General features: G+C 38.4%; 1 protein-coding gene across 1 annotated transcript in view; it reads left to right on the top strand.

Moving 5' to 3' along the window:
* XPO4 (exportin 4) overlaps positions 1–18,983 on the top strand; it is an 85,403-nt gene that overhangs the window by 52,400 nt on the left and 14,020 nt on the right. The window contains exons 10-16 of the mRNA XM_032219888.1: positions 323–499; positions 7,947–8,089; positions 8,196–8,338; positions 11,829–12,006; positions 14,018–14,177; positions 14,938–15,107; positions 16,593–16,767. Coding sequence (XP_032075779.1) covers positions 323–499; positions 7,947–8,089; positions 8,196–8,338; positions 11,829–12,006; positions 14,018–14,177; positions 14,938–15,107; positions 16,593–16,767 — 1,146 coding nt within the window. The remainder of the gene's footprint in view (positions 1–322; positions 500–7,946; positions 8,090–8,195; positions 8,339–11,828; positions 12,007–14,017; positions 14,178–14,937; positions 15,108–16,592; positions 16,768–18,983) is intronic.

Raw genomic sequence — 18,983 nt, 5'->3', positions numbered from 1 at the left:
GGAATTTGTGTAACATTTTGACAAGAGAGTAGAGACACTGCTAATGGGAAGGAATATCATATGTTATTCCAGTTGTACAACTATTTGTTTGGATTCATTGAAGGTTTATAGTGTAGGGGGTTCAAATCACAATAAATTATCTGTTAGTCTAAAAGCCTACTGCAAACTGTGGAAAAAATAGGTATTGTTGCACTTTAAAAATTGGAATTAAGCATATAGACAACTAATGGGGAAAAAACTATTATTGCAAATTTACTGAGTAAATATTGATGAAGGCTCTGACAACTTTTGGATAACTCGTATTTTTGCTTTATTTCTTCAGCTTGACAAAGATGATATGGTATATATGGAGGCATATGACAAGCTTTTGGAATCATGGCTTACCTTGGTACAAGATGATAAACATTTCCATAAAGGCTTCTTTACTCAGCATGCTGTTCAGGTTTTTAATTCTTACATCCAGTGTCACTTAGCTGCTCCAGATGGTACAAGGAATTTGGTAAGTTCTAGAGGCAATTTTGAAAATCTTGAGATGTAGAATAATTAAAAAGTTGATTTATTTAAACATAAACATAAATAAGGTATTGACCAAGATTAAACAATCATACTAAGCCTTTGGGGTGTGTGTGTGTGTTTGTGTGTGTGTGAATGAGAGAAAGAGAGAGAGAGAGACAGAGACAGAGAAAAAAAGAGAGACGGTATACGGTAAGTGTAGTTTTCTCTGTCCCGATTTTGCTGCCTGTTCAGTAAAAGCAAATGTATTATCTTTACAGTACTACACAATAGGTTAAACAGTGATTTCTGTTTAAAAGATCTTTAATAAAATGTGAAAGACAAGGTGACAAGTCTAATGAAATAATAACCATAATAATTAAAATGCTTTGTCAAAATAATGCAGAAATCCAAATCCAGCTCCCTTTCATACTGACTCCTCCAGTTTTCTTGATTTCTTACATTTGATTCTGAGAAATCAGAGTTTAACTATACTAATATAATTATCACTATTTATCTATCAGCCTTGGATTATTGAAATTGGATTTAATGATAATTCTAGCATTCCTCTTGGACGCGGAGAACACTTATTGATGATTGAGGACTCTCAGTCCTCAGTGACTAGGTTGATGATGGCCAAAATGCCAGCCAATATATTTCATAATTAAGGCCTTTGAGTTTGTGGCTAGATCATTCCAGCATAATTAGATTGTGCAGATAATTCATTAATTGAGATAAGTTCATCCCTGTGCCTGTTTATTTAGAAGCCACAGCTGACAATACAAAAATTTCTGGTTTGTTCAATATCAAAGCAGCAGCTAGTGTTTTTCAAACAAGAAGCATTCTCCATAGACAGCTGTGGCATTGCAGCTATTAAGAACATTATTGGGTGGTGGGATCAAGGGAAGAGGATTGAAAGAGCCTCTTAGAAAATGAAAGCATGGCTTGGTTCTAGTTTCTAGTATCCTTGCTAAGATATCTCCAATGATTTTAGATGGGATTTCAAGGTTTTGGGGTGTATGTGTGCTGCGGAGAAAAACCTGGTTTACCTCAGTTGAAAAATATGGTAATTATGAGTTGATAATTAAAAATAAATATTTATTCTTAATTCTGTTTTGCCCTAAACAGCTTCATCATTACAATCTAATGTGTTCAAAAAGGAACAATACTGTTTTGCGTATGTTACTGCAGACTGCTATTGCAGGAGTCTTGGTTAATGTTAAAGGATTCTTGGTTAATGGTCATATTTGGAAAGCTAAGAGTACCTGGTAGTGCTATGACTACCATAGGGGAAGCTTGCCTATTTAAAATACAGCTGTCACCATCAGTGCAACTGCCATAAATCAGTGAGTTCTGGAGGATGACATGGGATAAGTCTGAGGACCTATTAATTGGAGTGTTAGTGCTACTGTGGATGATAACAATATGCTCTCAAGTATATCATGAACTAGAAGTATGAATCTTATTTTTGAGCGCTGGAATGATAAAATCATGAGCATTTATGTCCTCCTCAGTTTCGGAGACTGACTCAGTTTCTGCAAATGCTTAAGTCCCTAAAAAAAGCTGTATTTCCAAGCTGTACAGAATTGCAAATGAACCATACATTAGTAGCCTCCTCTGTCATATGCAGTTTCCCCTTTAGCAGTTGGTCTGAAACTCAGCATGGTTGCCTTGGGTTTGGAAGGCAGCAGTGAGCAGAGTTTGTAAGTTTGATAACAAAATAACAGTAGTGAGCAAAGAAGGGTTTGGCTTGTTACAGAAGAGGTTAAAATTTGACTTCTTGAATGTTTTGCATTTAAAAAAGAAGAACCACTAGTTCCACTTCAAGTACTAGTTTATGAATTGTAAGACCTTAAATGGAGCCTGCCCATTAGGGATGTAAGTCAAATGACTGTTATAAAATGAATTGGACTTATTTAAACAACACTTTTATGGCACTTGTTAAATGAATCCACTGGGTTGATATAGGTACCAAAATCAGGGTTGCTGCTTGCTTCAGTTCATTAACTGACCTCTGTCATTATTAAGTGACCCAAGAGAATTTGCAGGGCTCCCCAGTTGGAATCTTCAGAAGAAAACACTGTTGCTCGCCGATGAGGCATCCGTGTGCCTCGGAACTGCAGTGACTCCAGACATGTGCCCAGATTTAAACTGGGGTATGTGTGTGGAGGGGGGGGGGTGAATTTTGAGGACACTGAGAAGAATCTCCAGAGGAAACCACTGCTGCCTGCCCATCAGCTGTTCTACCAGCTCTCTACCTTAATACACACTAATCCTCAAAGCAAAAGCAAACAAACACAGTACAGTGGAATGCAAGCAATCACAAACTACATATAAACAAACAGTACATAGAAGGCAAAGGAAGTTTACAGACTGAAAGTGCTCCCTGTAGATGCCGGCTAACATTTGTACTAGCAATTTCAAAGCAAAATGCAAACAACCACAGTACTAAAAAAATGTTTGTAAAAACGTATTTACAAACAGGCACCATAGTACAATCAAAAAGAAAATTTTAAAGTACTTACCAAGGCAACTATTCTATTCCTCAAGGTCATGTGGCCATGAGAAAAAAATATGTGTCAATCATATGGGCCTCCCCTATTGTAACCGTTGGTGACCAGGGCAGACATAAGACTAAAAATGGCCACTGCTTCAGAAGTGACTGAATCCAGGTGACATGATTCTAGAGGCTTCATTTTGGTTGCAATTTCAAATCCATGCTTTAAGTCCACTTTTGGGAGGGCATTCATAACTTCGAACAGTCATTAAATGGCCCTTTGTACCTCGAAGACTACCTGTAATTAAGAAATGTATAGGTGATTTCCCAAGGGTTAAGTAAAAAGAACAATTCTTAAAACAGCATAGTTTATGATCTTGGTACTTGTGTTCACTATAAATCTTTGATCTCTTTCTTCAGGTGCTCTCTTTATTGCCTGCTCTTCAGAATTGTTGTTTATAGTTTACTACGTTGATGTTTTGTGACAGAACTTAAAAAATATTTTGAGGCATTTAATAAATAGTTGTACAAAACTCATGTATGGAATTACCTCTTTCTAGATCCGATGTGTACAATTTTATCGATTTGCTTATCAGGACTTAGTGATTGGGTTTAGAAATCACGCTAAGCCACGGCTTGCTGCACAAGCCATTGAATCCTTATTTACACTTTCCCCACTGGTCTTAAAATGCATAGAGAATTATATCTCCTTGTCTAATCAACAAAGATCAGGTGATACCTTTCCTCAAGATTAATGGATAGGTGGAAAATTGAAGAACCTGAAGAGGTTGCAATGTGCCTCTCTCTGTCCTGTTTGAGTTTGAAATGGTAGCTGCGGCTAGGAGCACAGAGTAGAACATAGTACTGTGAGACCAAAAGTTACAGTGTAGTGAAACTTGATATTATGAATATCAAAGTCTGTTAAATATCCAAATTAAATTTATGTTCTTGATCTGCCATTGATAAGCTCACTATCATTGGTTTACTAGTGGTCATGTGGCAAGCCCAACTGCCACATAATAACCCCATCTATGACATTAACATCCCAGAATCCAAAAGCTGATGGATTTCTGTATCCATGGAGGTGCAGAGCCTAAGGATATTATTTTCTGGTGTCAGATATTGGAGCTCTTCTTAATTGTAAGGTATGGGGGTGAGAGGGGCTTCTGCAAAGTTTCCCAAAGTCGAGTTTTGCAGATATTTACTTGCAAGCTGTCCTAAAACTGTATAGGTGTGATATTTTACAGCCAATCCAGAGCACAGAAGTTTAGTGAAGTTAAAAATAGTCTAAGGCAGGCCTGTTAAACTGGCGGCCCTCAGGCCGGATGCATCATGTGCAGGCCACACCCATCCCAGCTCTGCAAAGGCAAAAAACTTCGTGATACATCATGTGATGCAATCGAGTTTGATACCCGTGATCTAAGGTCTCCTTTTGTTTCTCTACTGCAAATGTGGTTTTCTTTTTTTCCTTGGGCTTCCCACCTTGGAAGCCAAGAAGGCAATTTTGGGAAAGGGAAGGTTGAAGAAAGAGTTATTTCCTCTCTCAACTTCTCTAGGCTACCATTAGCCACCATACAATGTTGAACTAATTCTTCCAAGGTCTAAGGTGTGCCTTGTCATACTAATTGATCTTCATTTAGTAGGAGAGATCTTCTTAAAGCTGATTGATTGGGGCAAAATCATTCTGGCACATGGCCCTAGCACAGTGATGGCGAACCTATGACACGCGTGTCAGTGCTGACACGCGTAGCCATTTCGGGTGACACGCACATGCTCCCCAAACTTGTTTCAGCGGCAGCTCTCAGCCTGGGCGGCAGCGTCACGCAGGCTGTGGAAGGAGGAGGAGGAGGAGGAGGAGGGAACCAACCAAAGAGAGGCTTTTACCGGGTCTGCACCCCACAGCCAGGATCGTCCTTGCGCCTCAAGCCGCGTTTCTTCCTGCAAAGCCCTTCGGGCATCCCGAGAGTTCCGCTTGACGCCAGAAGGGCTTTGCAGGAAGAAACGCGGCTTGAGGCGCCAGGACGGTCCTGGCTGTGGGGCGCAGACTCGGTAAAAGCTCTCTTTGGTTCCCTCCTCCTCCCCCTCCTTCCACAGCCTGTGTGACGCTGCCGCCCAGGCTGAGAGCTGCCGCTGCTGCACAACTGAGGGAGGGAGAGGGAAAGCAGAGGTAGCCTCAAATTCCACCGTTGGGACAGGGGAAAGGGCTTGTCCCTCAAGAGTGGGGGGGATAGAGGTGGGAAGAAGGGGCCCGGCCTGTCCCCAGCGCCCCCCACAGACGGATTACGGATCGAACGCTTCTCTCTCTGCAGCCTTTTTCTGCAAGTCCCAGCTACTCAGCGGGGCGTCATCATTTCCGGGGGGTTGCAGTTTTCCAGCTCAGATATCAGGATCCGCCGGGATTAAGTGGGAGAAAACGCCGCTGGCCGAGCGGAACAAACACATCCACAGGTTAATCTTATTTTACGAAAACACAACTTCCAAAAGTCGATCGTGGCCTCCGTCAAGAAGCTCTTCCCCCACCCCCCACCCATTCTGGGGTCTTGGTGTCCCTCGGTTAAGATCCACCCCGGAAAGCAGAACGGGGGCAGCCCTCCTGTAATTCTGGCTGGGTTAAAGAGCAGGGATGGAGGAGCCATATCACACCTTCATTCAAAGGGTGGGGAGGGGGAGGCCCGATAAAGTCCCTCCCTTGGGGTGTCTGAAGTCCCAGCTGAAGCAGCCGAAGGAAAAAGGATAAACATCCGTCGCTGCCCAATGGCGCTTGGGGTAACCCCACTGGGCAGAGCCAGTCGAGGCTCATCCTGCAAATGAGGGTTTCCTTTGGGGAGGGCCAGGTGGTTTCAAGCACCCCAAACAGCCAATCTCTCTCTCTCCGTCCCCCTTCCTTTGCTCCTGGGGCTGCAGAACTTTCCATGGGCTCAACAGTAATTGAGTAAAATTCTAAGCCACTGCAGTAGCTGCTTTTTGGTTTTATTTTTTTTAATATTTATCAGTCTCTCTTTTAGTTGAAGAGTTGAAGTCCACAAGGCTTAAAGCTGTCAGGTTTGAAGACCCCTGGGGATTTTTTCCTAAAGGGTTAGGGGTGCAAGGTTCTTGTAACTTGACAGCTTTAAGACTTGCACGCTTCAATGCCAGAGTTTCTGAGCCAACATTTTGGTTGCTAAGCAGGACCGTTGGTAAGTGATACTGATAATAATATCAAGGGCAACATACGAAATCGACTGATGAACAAAGAAGTTACTAAGCAGCTATGTTAAATAATTTGTTTTTGGTTTATTAAATACAATTATATTGCAATTATATATTTTTGTAGTTTAAACTATAAATTGCGCAAAATTATGTTTTTGTCGAAGTGACACACAACGCGAGTTATGCTCGATTTTTTGCCGATTTTTGACACACCACGCCAAAAAGGTTGCCCATCACTGCCCTAGCACATACAATTGAAAATATGCTATTTCATCAAGTATTTGGCATCTTCCAAATCATAATTTATTAATCTCCCAATTAGTAATTATTCTCCAGGTGGAATCATCAAAAGCAGCACTGAACATCGACATAACATTTTAATAGGTATCTCATACAGTATGTTTATTTCAATGAGTAGTAATGCCCATCTGCCTGCTCTTTCTTTCAAATGTCACCTTGGTATGGTCTGTAGGGAATTCTGCCCAACTGAACTGAATAGGGAAAGTAAGGAATTGTTTCTCCCCTACAATTTCTTTGGCAAACCTGCATAGGAACAGAATATAAGTGTCTGCATAACAACCTGTGGGACTCGTCCTTGTAAATGCTTGCCAAAATACTGTTCATTGTGCAAACCTGTAATATGTAGCTCCTCCCCCTGAATTTGCTGTAATGGAGCACATATGCCGCTTGTTCTGTCAGTGAGGTATTCTGAACAACTGGATCTCTTTAAAGGCAGATAATAAGGGAGCTTTCAAGTTTAATGTCAAACATATGAAGCTGACAAGTATAGAAAGCAAAAACCACTTGTATTTCTGGAAATACCTTTATTGCTACATACTAGTGTAATAGAATTCTAAAAGCCTACCAACTGATTTTCCTGCATGAGCTATATGTAGTGTAGTAGGCTTTTCTGAATCTTTTTCTTGTGCTTCCCCCTTCCCTGGATTCAAGAATACCTTCTGTAATGATCCTGTTTTTCCCTTAGCTGTTTTGCTCTGTGCTCCGTATTCTCATGGTTTGTTGGTTGTTAGTTCCACCACAGAGATTCTCCTATGCAACCCCTTTGTTCTAAGTCCTGTAAAATGTTTGATATTTGTAATAATATTAGGCTCCTGGTTTTTTTCTTGAAAATTTGATTACACAGAACTCAGTCAATAATCTCCCCCCTGCACATAGTCGAGCAGAATTTCACCTTTGATTTTAACAGACCAAAATGAGCATGAACAAGGACCTCTAGCTATAATAACTGGGAAGGAAACTTGACATTCCAGGACTGTCAACATAAATTTCTATGTAACTTCAGAATTTTCTTCCACAAAATATAATGAGGGCCAACTTGGGGTAGCTTCATGGAGAAGGTCCTAGTTTATGCTACTTTTAGTCACTATGGCTGTTTATTATCTCTCATCTCTTAAACAGTATGTATGCTGATTATTAAGAAACATGATCAGAAGAATTTTCCACAGATAGCTGATTTTCCCCTGTGGGATTGGAATGCTGAATTGGGTGTGCTTTTGGTCCTATCCAATAAAACGGTCCTGTGTTTTTGATATTACAAAGAGAGAAAGAAGAAACATGCAATAGCTGCAAATCCACAGTATATCTTTTTCTACATTTGTACTTTTTCACCTTGAATAACACCTGGACATATTACCTTATATTTGCTTGTGATGGGTCAGTTTTTAATCTATTTTATTTAAACTATTAACACATTCTAGAAAATCAGTTTTTACAATGTGACAGGCTTGCATTCTCTTTTTCAATCCAGACTGCCAATGGTGTGGCTTCCAGGGAGGAGGAGGAAATAAGTGAGCTGCAGGAGGATGACAGAGAACAATTTTCCGATCAGCTGGCCAGCATAGGCATGTTAGGAAGAATTGCCGCTGAACACTGTATACCTCTTCTTATCAGGTATAGCTCAAGTCATTTGTATCCTTTGACATTGTCTTTGCTGTTTTCATTCAATGCATCTTCATTGTGGAAAAAAATAATAAATTTGTTTAATGTTTCCCTTCAGTTTGTTAGAAGACAGAGTGACAAGGCTTCATGGCCAGTTACAAAGGCATCAGCAATTAATAAGTTCAGCTGGATCAAGCTCCATTGACAATAAAGTGCTTGATGACTTGTATGAGGATATTCATTGGCTTATTCTAGTCACAGGTGAGTAGAGACTTCTGCACACGGGCAACTGAGATACTTCTATTGGAAATGGAGGTTCCTTTGTCAAAACTATTACAGATTAGCTCTTCTGTCAATTGTGTATGTGTAGTTTACTCACATAGATGCACCCTTATTTTCACAACATTCAAGTCAGGAAAAATGGTCTTATGTGTGTGTGGTGGTTTTCTTTAGCACACAGCAAAAAATCCAACCAAAAAACCTCACCAGATTTGTAGATTGGGTACAAGGATTTTGGTGCTTTTGTTTTGTTTCCATTGAAAAAGAGGGAAAATACAGTACCATTAAGCAATATTTTGGGATTTTTGTTGATAAGGAAAGCAGTTTCTGTAGGCATGAAAGTTTTCTTGCTATTTTGGCCAAGTTGGAATTTTATTCAAGCGGAAAGTAGAGGAACAATTTTACCTGGCATCATTGAGTTGAGGTTTCCAGCTGTCCAGTATGATTCAGTGAAGCAAATCACTAGCTTCCTGAGCCTTTAATCCCTTCCCTCAAAAACCCAGAGTTACAACTTTGAAAATATAGTTTAATTGTTTTACAGTATTTGAGAGCAATTGCTTGTTTCTTGAATGAGGATTGCTGTATTTAGGAAGGATTAGCATTGGTATATGCAATACAGGAAACCTTAACATTTAGCTCAAGGCCTTTGGAATAGGAAAAATAAATGACTGTTTAAGAAAAGTCCATCTACACTGGACTTGAGAAAATGGCTATTACGAATTAGCCCAAGGCTTCATTTATTTATCAGATTTCTATGCTACCCATATCTCACTTAGGTCACTGGGTGACTTACAAACATCATAAAATGAAATAAAAACGACTAAAAGCTCAATATAAAATTAAAAGGAAGGTTAACATTTACAAGTTAATTTTTTTTAAAAAGTTAAGAAATTAGGAAGGCTACAGTATATTTGCTGTATTGCACTACTACAATCAAAAAAATTTGGACATTGACATAAACTCCTAGATTCTTTAGACTAGTACCTGCATTAAAATAGGAAGGATGCACAGATGCACAGATAGGGTGAAATTTAAATGCATTGCATGCTGTTGAGGACTCAGTAGTTACCATACAGGAAAGAAGTCTCTTGAAACAGCATCTAATGATCTCCTTCAGTTGCTTGGAAAACCAGCGTTGTGTGAGCCCTGAAGGCCAAATTGCCTCTTAATCTGTTGGCCTTCAAGAATAAGAGCTTCATCCTATTATAAACTGCTTTTCCATTAATCAGCACAAAACTCACTCATATTTAGGCTCAGCATTTAATTCAGATGGAATGTGTGCCAATACTTTGTACTAAAAAGATAACTGCTAAGCAGAATTACTATAGGGTCAAATGGAAAGGTCATCCGTTTCATGGAGAAAATAAAATGTGCATTCATAGAAAGTGAAATATTTGACTTTGTAATAGTATATACAAAAAGAAATTTGAAATTGTGGTTGATTATAAAACTGAATATGAGTCAAAAATGTGTCATGGTTTTCGAAAATGCTTAAGGAATGTTAAGTTTTATCAATACAAATATGCCTCCCAAACCTTAGAATAGTTTTGCTTTGCTCTGCAAAGGGCAAACTGAGGTACTTTGTTCAGTTCTGAGCATTAACATTTTTAAAGGATTCAGTCAAACTGGAACAGGTACAAAGAAGACAGTGAGGATGACCTGAAGCTTGGAAATTCAGTTCTATGAGAAAAAATGTTTAATGTTGAGAAAATACAATTGAAGAGGGTCATGATGGCATTCTTCAAAAAATACAAGAAGTTGTGTTTGCCATCATCACTGTGATGGTGCAGTGGTTAGAATGCAGTACTGCAAGCTACTTCTGACTGCCAGCTGCCAAAAGTTTGGCAGTTCAAATCTCACCAGGCTCAAGGTTGACTCAGCCTTCCATCCTTCCGAAGTCGGTAAAATGAGGACCCATATTGTTGGGGGCAATATGTTGACTCTTGTAAACTGCTTAGAGAAGGCTGTAAAGCACTATGAAGCCGTACATAAGTCTAAATGCTATTGCTATTCCAGAATGCAGGGCAGAATAATAGATTTGAGTCTTAGGAAGAACAATTCCAACTGAATATTACTAAAAAAATGTCCAAACAGTAAGAATAAATACAGAACAGAACCAATTTTTGAGACAGGATGGGTTCCTTTTTGTTGGATGCATTCGAGTAGGAAATGGCCATCTGTCTGGGATGCATTAATTAGGATTATTGTACTGTGCACAGGCTTGAACTCAGTAGTCTAAATGATTTCCACTGTGCTATAATTTTATTTCCATTATTTACTTTAGCATCTTGTTTGGAACATATAGGCACAATCCTATGCAGATATCTCAACAGTCGATGTTTCCATATGGTAATATCTCAGATATGTGTACGTGTTCCAAAGTGATCTTAAAATAATAGTCCTGTTTTACTGACATACTGTTCCACAAATATACAAAGACTTTTTATTGAGGTTTTATGGAAAAGATGGGCTTAATTCACATGCTGTGATGTTTTATCCATGTACTTTTTGGCACATAAAATTCTTATTTTTGAGGGTCCTAATGGCCTTCAAGTGCTGTTATGCTGATGATACTGCATGCAAATGAATTGGGGGATTGAAAGCACTCCAGCCATTTCCACTCTGGTCTATCTCAGGGTGTGAATGTTGGGAAGGTAAAGCCTGCTATTTATGTATTATGTTGCAAATTAAGAAGAGGTCTACTGCCTCTGGAGGAACAGACACTGCAGGCTTCAGGCAGATCCATGGAAGGAGGAACAACAAGATTATTTATGTCCTTCCTCAACAAATTGTTTTGATCTTGAAATTTGTGTAATTTCTCTGTCCTTCCTCTGCATTTTTAGCTATTACTAGCTGATAACCCGGCGCTGCCTGGGTATTTATTTATCCCAACCCTCCTTCCATGAACGTCGCCACAATTTCTAATACTGGATTTTTCCCCTTACCAGACAGAGCCCCCTTGTGGAGTACTGTGAAGCCTTTACCATGGCAACTCCACAGCGCTGTACAGTAGAAGCCATTTTAAGGCACAACGGGCTGTATCTTAACAGAACACCCCCTCCCCCCGAGGGTTGTTAGGGGTGTCTTACCCCCACAGTATTTGTTTCTAGAGAGTAGGTAATCTGTGTACCAAGACGTAGTAGTGACATAATGGCCAAGATGGGCGATGTATTATTCAAAAATTATATTTGTTATGGGATTTAAGGTGAATTTAGTTTTATTTGCTACTTTCTCCCTAGTAATTGTAGCTGTTTATAGACTTTATTTTGACATGTAGAAATCAAATACAATACCAGACTGAACTATGTAATATAAATGCAAGTTTTAATTTAAGCATATCATATAATTTAGCTGAATATTGATGTCAGTTCTCTCAGCATCTTTTTGATGGCCCTTAAAGCAGTATTTAATTTAGGCTAGGTAACCTGAGGTCACTACTTTCTTTTTTTGTTTGTTTGCTTTTAATTTTAAGGCTACCTCTTAGCTAATGATACTCAGGGAGAAACTCCGCTAATACCTCCAGAAATAATGGAGTATTCCATTAAGCATTCAACTGAGGTTGACATCAATACAACGCTTCAGATTCTTGGATCTCCAGGAGAAAAGGCCTCTTCCATTCCAGGGTACAACAGAACCGATTCTGTTATTAGGTAATTTATTTAGTATTTTAATGCCAAATATTGAACGGTAAATCAGAAGTAGATAGGGCTATCATTGTAAATTATTAATCCATGATAACAATGTGAATGTCAGAACTGGTGAAAGAAAGTTAAATAGGCTTTCTGTAGAATTAAAGTGTAGTGACCTAATATTGATGATTGAGGGGAAAAACTGTAATATAGTTAAGTTTTTTTGCTCTAAGCAAACATTACGATGCACTGTGATATAAGTGAAATTCTGAGGGGGGGGAGGGATGTTAGTATAAGAATAACATAACCCCCATTTTTGGAGGACTGTGTCAGACAAAGGAAATACATTGCTTATTAAATGAAAACGAAATGAGTTGTTGTGAACATGCTTACAGGCATGTGACATGGATGCATCTTTAAATCAAAATAAATATCTTATAGCAAGGCAGAAATGACTATTCAGAATGTGTTTCCCAGAACATATTTTCAGTTTTGTAAGCCAGTATGAAGTCACCGAATGCTTTCTAAAATTAAAATTCTCAAATAATTTGTTGGTCTTTGGGTAAAAATTCAGAGAACTTTGAGGAGAATGTGTTAAAGGGTTTTACTCTGTTAAAAGAGGAATGCCTGTTTCTAACATCTCTCAGTAAGGAAGCATTTTGAATTAAATGTTTAGTATCCATCTGTTTAAAAACTTTTTGTTTTATAAGAGAAAAACAATGTCTTTATTAATATACATATGGTCTCTATTATTTGCTGTAATAAAGCTACTAAACTGAAGCCATATATGGTCTGTAATGTTGTACGTGTTGGCAGTAATAAGTATTTTCTGCAGATCTCAAGATCAAATTTCTAAACGTAAAGAGAGATGGACATAGAACTCTTAAATTTTAAGGAAATAAATAATTTGACTGTTTAAAAGATAAGTATACCATAGACTCTCTGCATTTCCAGAATACTTATAAAGCCACTTTTCACACCAGGATAGCAAATTTTTCAGCAGTTCCTTCATGCTTACAGGAATTGACTAAATAGAAGATATATGGAGGTTGCTGCAGAAACATTTTGTAGTGATACTAAGAAATAAATTTCTAAGGTATCAGACTAACAGCCTAGTGCTGCCTTCTATTTGGTTAAAGCTCCCCAGGTGTGTGAGTTAAAAGTCTATCGCAACTGGGCTGCCTTAGAGCATGTAGACAGGAGGTGCAAGATAATTCATTTGGTGTTCCTTTTGGGGGATCTGTATGTGTTGCCATTGAACTGTGGCATCACTTTCCCTCTTTCCTCCAAGATACTTATTATCCTCTGAAGAGACTGTTTCCTTTGGGTTAGCATGCTCCTTCATGGATTAAATAACTGAAAACCAATGCTGGGTCTTGGAAAACTCTTCAGCAATATTAAACTAGTCTTGGGCTGAAGTGTTATAAGGTTAACTGGTATAAAGTCTCAATAAAAATTTCAAATGTTCTAACCAGGGTTGTTGTATTAATCTTGGAGAATGAATTCTTCCTGCAATAATAACCTGAGATTTCCAAATTAAAGATTGAGGATTTTCATACTAGTCTCTAAGGTAAAGAATAGGCAGTATATGCCACTATTTAGCAGCTGAAAGAGTGAATACATGGAAAACCGAATACAGAATACATAGAGCCGAAGTGGCCTAGTGGTTAAAGTGCAGCACTGCAGGCTGACTGCTAGCTGCAGTTCAGCAGTTCAGATCTCACCAGGCTCAAGGTTGACTCAGCCTTCCATCTTTCTGAGGTTGGTAAAATGACGACCCAGATTGTTGGGGGCAATATACTGACTCTAAACTCCTTAGAGAGGACTGTAAAAGCACTATGAAACAGTATATAAGTCTAAGTGCTATTGCTAAAATCAGTGTTTTCTGCTGGTAGAAATGGTGACACTGATTGTGTCACTCAGTTATTCCCCTGACAAAGCCTAAAAAAACCTAAAGGTTTCATGTGCTTAAGCATAAAACCAACATCAATGAGTACTAGGGGGAAATCACGGTATCTTTAATTTTCTTCAGGTTATTATCTTCTGTTCTAAGAGTTTCGGAAGTGGAGTCTCGAGCAATAAGAGCAGATCTTACGCACCTTCTGAGCCCGCAAATGGGAAAAGATATTGTGTGGTTCCTCAAACGGTGGGCAAAAACCTATCTCCTCGTAGATGAAAAGCTATATGACCAGGTAAAACAATTTTAAACTTGTGAACATTTTTACATTTAATTTCGAGTTTCTTAAAAGCATGAACTCCGAGATTTTGCAACAAACTGCATGAGTTTATTCATTGCAATACTTAAGTATGATCTGATCTAAATGTACAACAAAAGAGTTCTTTATCAATAATAAATAAAGATATTCCTTATAAATAATAAAGAGGCTTTAGAATGGCTTTTAGGGAATTTATATGGGAAAAAGCATTCAAAATAACACACAATTTTTATGATCTGAAATGATAATCTCCCCTCTCAGCGGCTTCTGCTGCATGTGTGGACCACCTATATTCCTCTAAATTTAGTAGGTGCATGCCTGCGGAAACACTATAATGCAGTTGCCCCCCTCCCCAGTCCTTTGGGTGCCAGGGACCAGTTCCATGGAGTGCACTTTTTCTGTGGACTGGGGAGGGAGAGCATGGTTTTGTGTGCTGCCTGGATACCGTACTTGTGCGGATGGGGCTTCATTCACTTGCGTGGCCCGGTTCCTGGCGGGCTTGAAGAAGTGCTGGTCTCTGGCCTGGGGATTGGCGACTCCTGCCTGCCATAATAAATTTGTCTATTAAATCTGTATGTGCCTTCAATTATGTTATTCCTAATGCATTTTTGAACAAAACAGATATGTATTTTTAACTTACAATAAACAAAAAAAGCTAAGCAGTCAGACAATGTTCTTATCAATACACTGTACTACATTCTGTGGCATTCATAAATATTACTTTTTTATTTTTTAGATAAGCTTGCCATTCAACACCGCATTTGGTGCTGACACTGAGGGAGCCCAATGGATTGTGGGCTATCTTTTAGAAAAAGTACTCAGCAATCTTGCAGTATGGAGTTCTGAGCAAGAACTTGCCAATGACACTGTGCAGCTACTGGTAACTTTGGTAGAAAGGAGGGAGAGGTAAGCCTAAAAGTTACACTCCTAGATGAAAAAATAAATGTTTTTGTAAGAATTCTGTGAAAATTTCTAGATGAAACTAGATGTTAGTAGACTCTGTGAACATATAAATAGTAGCTGTGAGAAATATTAGTAATGCTGAAACATCTAACTGGTGCCATCTATCTGGAAGGCAGATAGATGAAATATTTTTATCTTTATTTTTCATGGGTTGACAGGTTAAATACAAAGTAGATATGTTAAACCTAATAGAGTTTAAAAATCACATAACCAGAATGCATAATTCACAATATAGATTGTTTGCCCATCAAAAGTATGTTGTAAAGATACATGTTTGAACTACTTCAAAAGAGTTTTGAAGAGTTCCTATTGAGGAAAATAGGAAGAGGTTAAAATATTTGGAAGTGTTCTTACTATCCAATAAGTTCAAAATGATACTGTTTGAATGAACTATATTGCAGGTACGGTTATAAGTTGAGATCCCACCTGATTAGACCCAATTTTACAATATTTTTTTGCAGTGGTCATTAAGCAAAGACCACAGTCATAAGAGCACCCATTTTCCAAAACAGACACTTGTTCATGCCAGTCGCAAATTCAAATGATCTTTAAAAGGCTGGTCATCAGTTGAGGACAATCTTACTTAGGGCTGGAATGTAAATACTTAATCTACAGAATGATTCTTTCTAGAAGGTTGATGAGTCTAGTGCTAAGCTACCATTGTTAAGATACCATCAGTGGTGGGTTCCTACCGGTTCGGCTGATCAAGTAGTAGCTTGGCGGCCTGGGTCGCTGGAACTGACAGCAACCCAGTCCTGCCACATTCCTGAACTGGTTCTCCCAGTGGCGCCATAGGGACCGCCATCTTGTTTTTTGCTTCTGTACATGCGCAGGGCAATTTTAGTTGTACTATGCATGCTCACATAATGTACATCAAGCGCATGCATGGCACATCCCTGAGTGAACCAGCAGTAGTCTCTGCCGGAACCCACCCCTGGATACTATACTTATTTCCAAGGCATGGAACATGATTGTGATTACAGTTTTTGATTTGATCAACACTAAGAATTAAAAAGACAATTTGCCAAGCCTCAGTTGTACTGCTAATCTCTTCCAGAAACTGATTGCTTCATTTTATTAAATAGAAATGGCAGTTCCAAAGCTTACTTCTAAAGTTCCTTTTAACTTATGCTTTTATATAAATACATATAAAAAACATGCTATAGCCAGTTCAGGTTTAAGTGAGTTCCCAAAAAAAGAATATTGACATAAATTATTTTTGTCCTATTTCTACTCATGAACAAAACAAAAGGGAAGAATTTTTTGGGCGACACATAATACTAGTGCCAGCTCACACCATGTCATTAGATAAGTATTTGTTTGTTAAGGATCTGTTTAAATTGTTTTATCTGGAAGAAAGCTGGTTTTATTTAACTGTTCCAGGCTATTGCATCGTTACTTAATTGTGTTTCAATGTTTTTCTGTAAGGGCAAATTTAGTCATTCAGTGTGAAAACTGGTGGAACTTAGCAAAACAATTTGCTAGACGGAATCCCCCTCTTCACTTTCTATCCAGTTCAGTGCAACGTACGTTAATGAAAGCCTTAGTTCTTGGGGGTTTTGCTCATATGGATGGAGATACCAAACAGCAGTACTGGACAGAAGTAAGTGAAATCTCTGCTTCAAAATTCGGGATGAGTCATATCAGCAAGTGACAGTTTGGCATTCAGTAATCTTGATTTGTTATCCTTGTTGACTTTATTATTTTATTTATTTATTTATTGGAATTTGTCAAACAAGAACAAGAATAAGAGAATAAAAATACAATGACAGGGACAATAGGCATGTTAGTGCACTTATACACGCCCCCCCCCCTACTGATCACTTAAGCATGAAGTAAGGTCCACGAAGTCAATTTGTGACTGAAACTGTGAAAATTTATAGCTGAGATAGCTGAATCAGGTAAGGCATTCCAGACTTTGACAACTCTATTATACAAGTCATATTTTTACAGTCAAATTTAGAATGATTTACATTCAGTTTAAAGTGGTTGTTTGCATGTGTATTATTGCAATTAAAAGGACTTAAAGAATCCCTTATTTTATATTAAAAAGTTAGAGCATTAATTACCCACTAGCATTACATTATTTGGGAGTGTGTGCATACCATTGAGTCAGTTTTTGATTCTTGATGACTGCCTGAACATGTCCTTGCAGGGTTTTTTTGACAAGGTTTAGTAGTTTATCATTGCCTTCTTCCTAAGGCTGAGAGAGAGTGACTGGCCCAGTGTCACCCAGCTGAATTTGGGCCTAATGCAGGAGGAGTCCTGATTTCTAGCCTGATACCTTAACCACTACAGTGAAGTGGTTATATATCTAATAATGCAATATTTTTTGCAGTGTAGTTTATTTCACAAAGTTTCTTAGGTAATATAATCTATAAATTTAAGCAGTATACTTACTTAACATTAAAATGAACCAACACTTTTTGCATATCCAGAGGTTAAATGAGTGCATACAAAATATATCGGTGGTGCCTAGCTGCATACTCTCAAAATAGAATATTTTCTATCTGTTTTCTTATCATTTATTACCAGAAATTAGTTAATCAGGGATAAAGAAAGAAATCTGTTGCCAATCTTATTTTTGATTCTGGATTGGGAAATCATGGGATATATTATCTTGAACTGCAAAAATATTAATTCTTACAATTTGAATGCAACAATAAGTAAATACTTTAACAGTTATTCTTCATATTCATGCATCAATGCTTTCATTTTTATTGTTGAAAATTAAAGTTCTAATATTGGTCATTGTGCTATCAATGTCATAAAATTCCATGAAAAAATGTTCTGGACCTAGAATAACAAATATTAAACAAATGAAATCTAACCAAAATATCTTATTCCTGACTATCCTTTTTATTTTATTTTTATTTTTCACTTTGTGCAATGTTGCTTAGTTATATTTATTGATTTAGCATATTTTAGAAACTTTTTTTTGCTGATAAACTTTTATTTAAATAAAAACTTATTTAAATAAAAACAGTCCACCCATCATTTTAACTCCACAGTTCAAGACTACTCCTGTCCACTGGGTCATCCATCTCATTCTTTAGATCAGAGGTGTCAAACTGACGTCACGGCGGTGTCACATGACATCTGGACTTTTCCCCCCTTCGCTAAATGGAGCATAACCAGTGTGTGACGCATCCGGCCCGCAGGCCGCAAGTTGATAGCCTTGCTTTAGATCATTATTTTTCAACCTCAACTTTAAGATGCATTGACCTCAACTCCCAGAAGTCCACACATCTTAAAAGATGCTGAAGTTGAGAGACATTGCTTTAGAACAGGGGTGTCAAACTGGATTTCTTTGAGGGCCGGACCAGCACTTTGGTTGTCCTCCGTGGGCCAGCTGGTGGGGGAGATGGGACGAATGGCAGACAGGACAGACGCCTCCTGCAGCACCCTGCCAGCCAAAACAGGATGTGCACACCCACCCACCCATTTTTTACTAGCAGAGGCACCGTGGGCCACTCCTTTGCTGTTTCCAGGCCACCCCTGCAGGCCAGATCTAGGCACCCTGTGAGTTTGACACCCCTGCTTTAGAAGCTGTTTTGAGAGGGTATAATAATTTCTTAATCAATACTTCCCCTTTCCTCTTTAAGGAAGCTTCTCCAAAAATGACTTTTTAAAATAGTATGATGCATGTGTTTGAAAAATGTGGCTGCAAAAACAAAGGCTGTATTCTTGAGCCAGAAACAGCTAGATGTACAATTTTACAATGGATAATGAGCCCTTTTGACAAACAAAATATTATACAAAGCCAGATGGGACAAGTCAACATAAAAGAATTCAAACCATGCTTATCAGGTTTTGAAG

Source organism: Thamnophis elegans, chromosome 6, assembly GCF_009769535.1.
Source record: "Thamnophis elegans isolate rThaEle1 chromosome 6, rThaEle1.pri, whole genome shotgun sequence".
NCBI lineage: Eukaryota > Metazoa > Chordata > Lepidosauria > Squamata > Colubridae > Thamnophis > Thamnophis elegans.
Note: the sequence above shows the minus strand (reverse complement) of the source record. Positions and strands in the feature narration are given on the sequence as shown.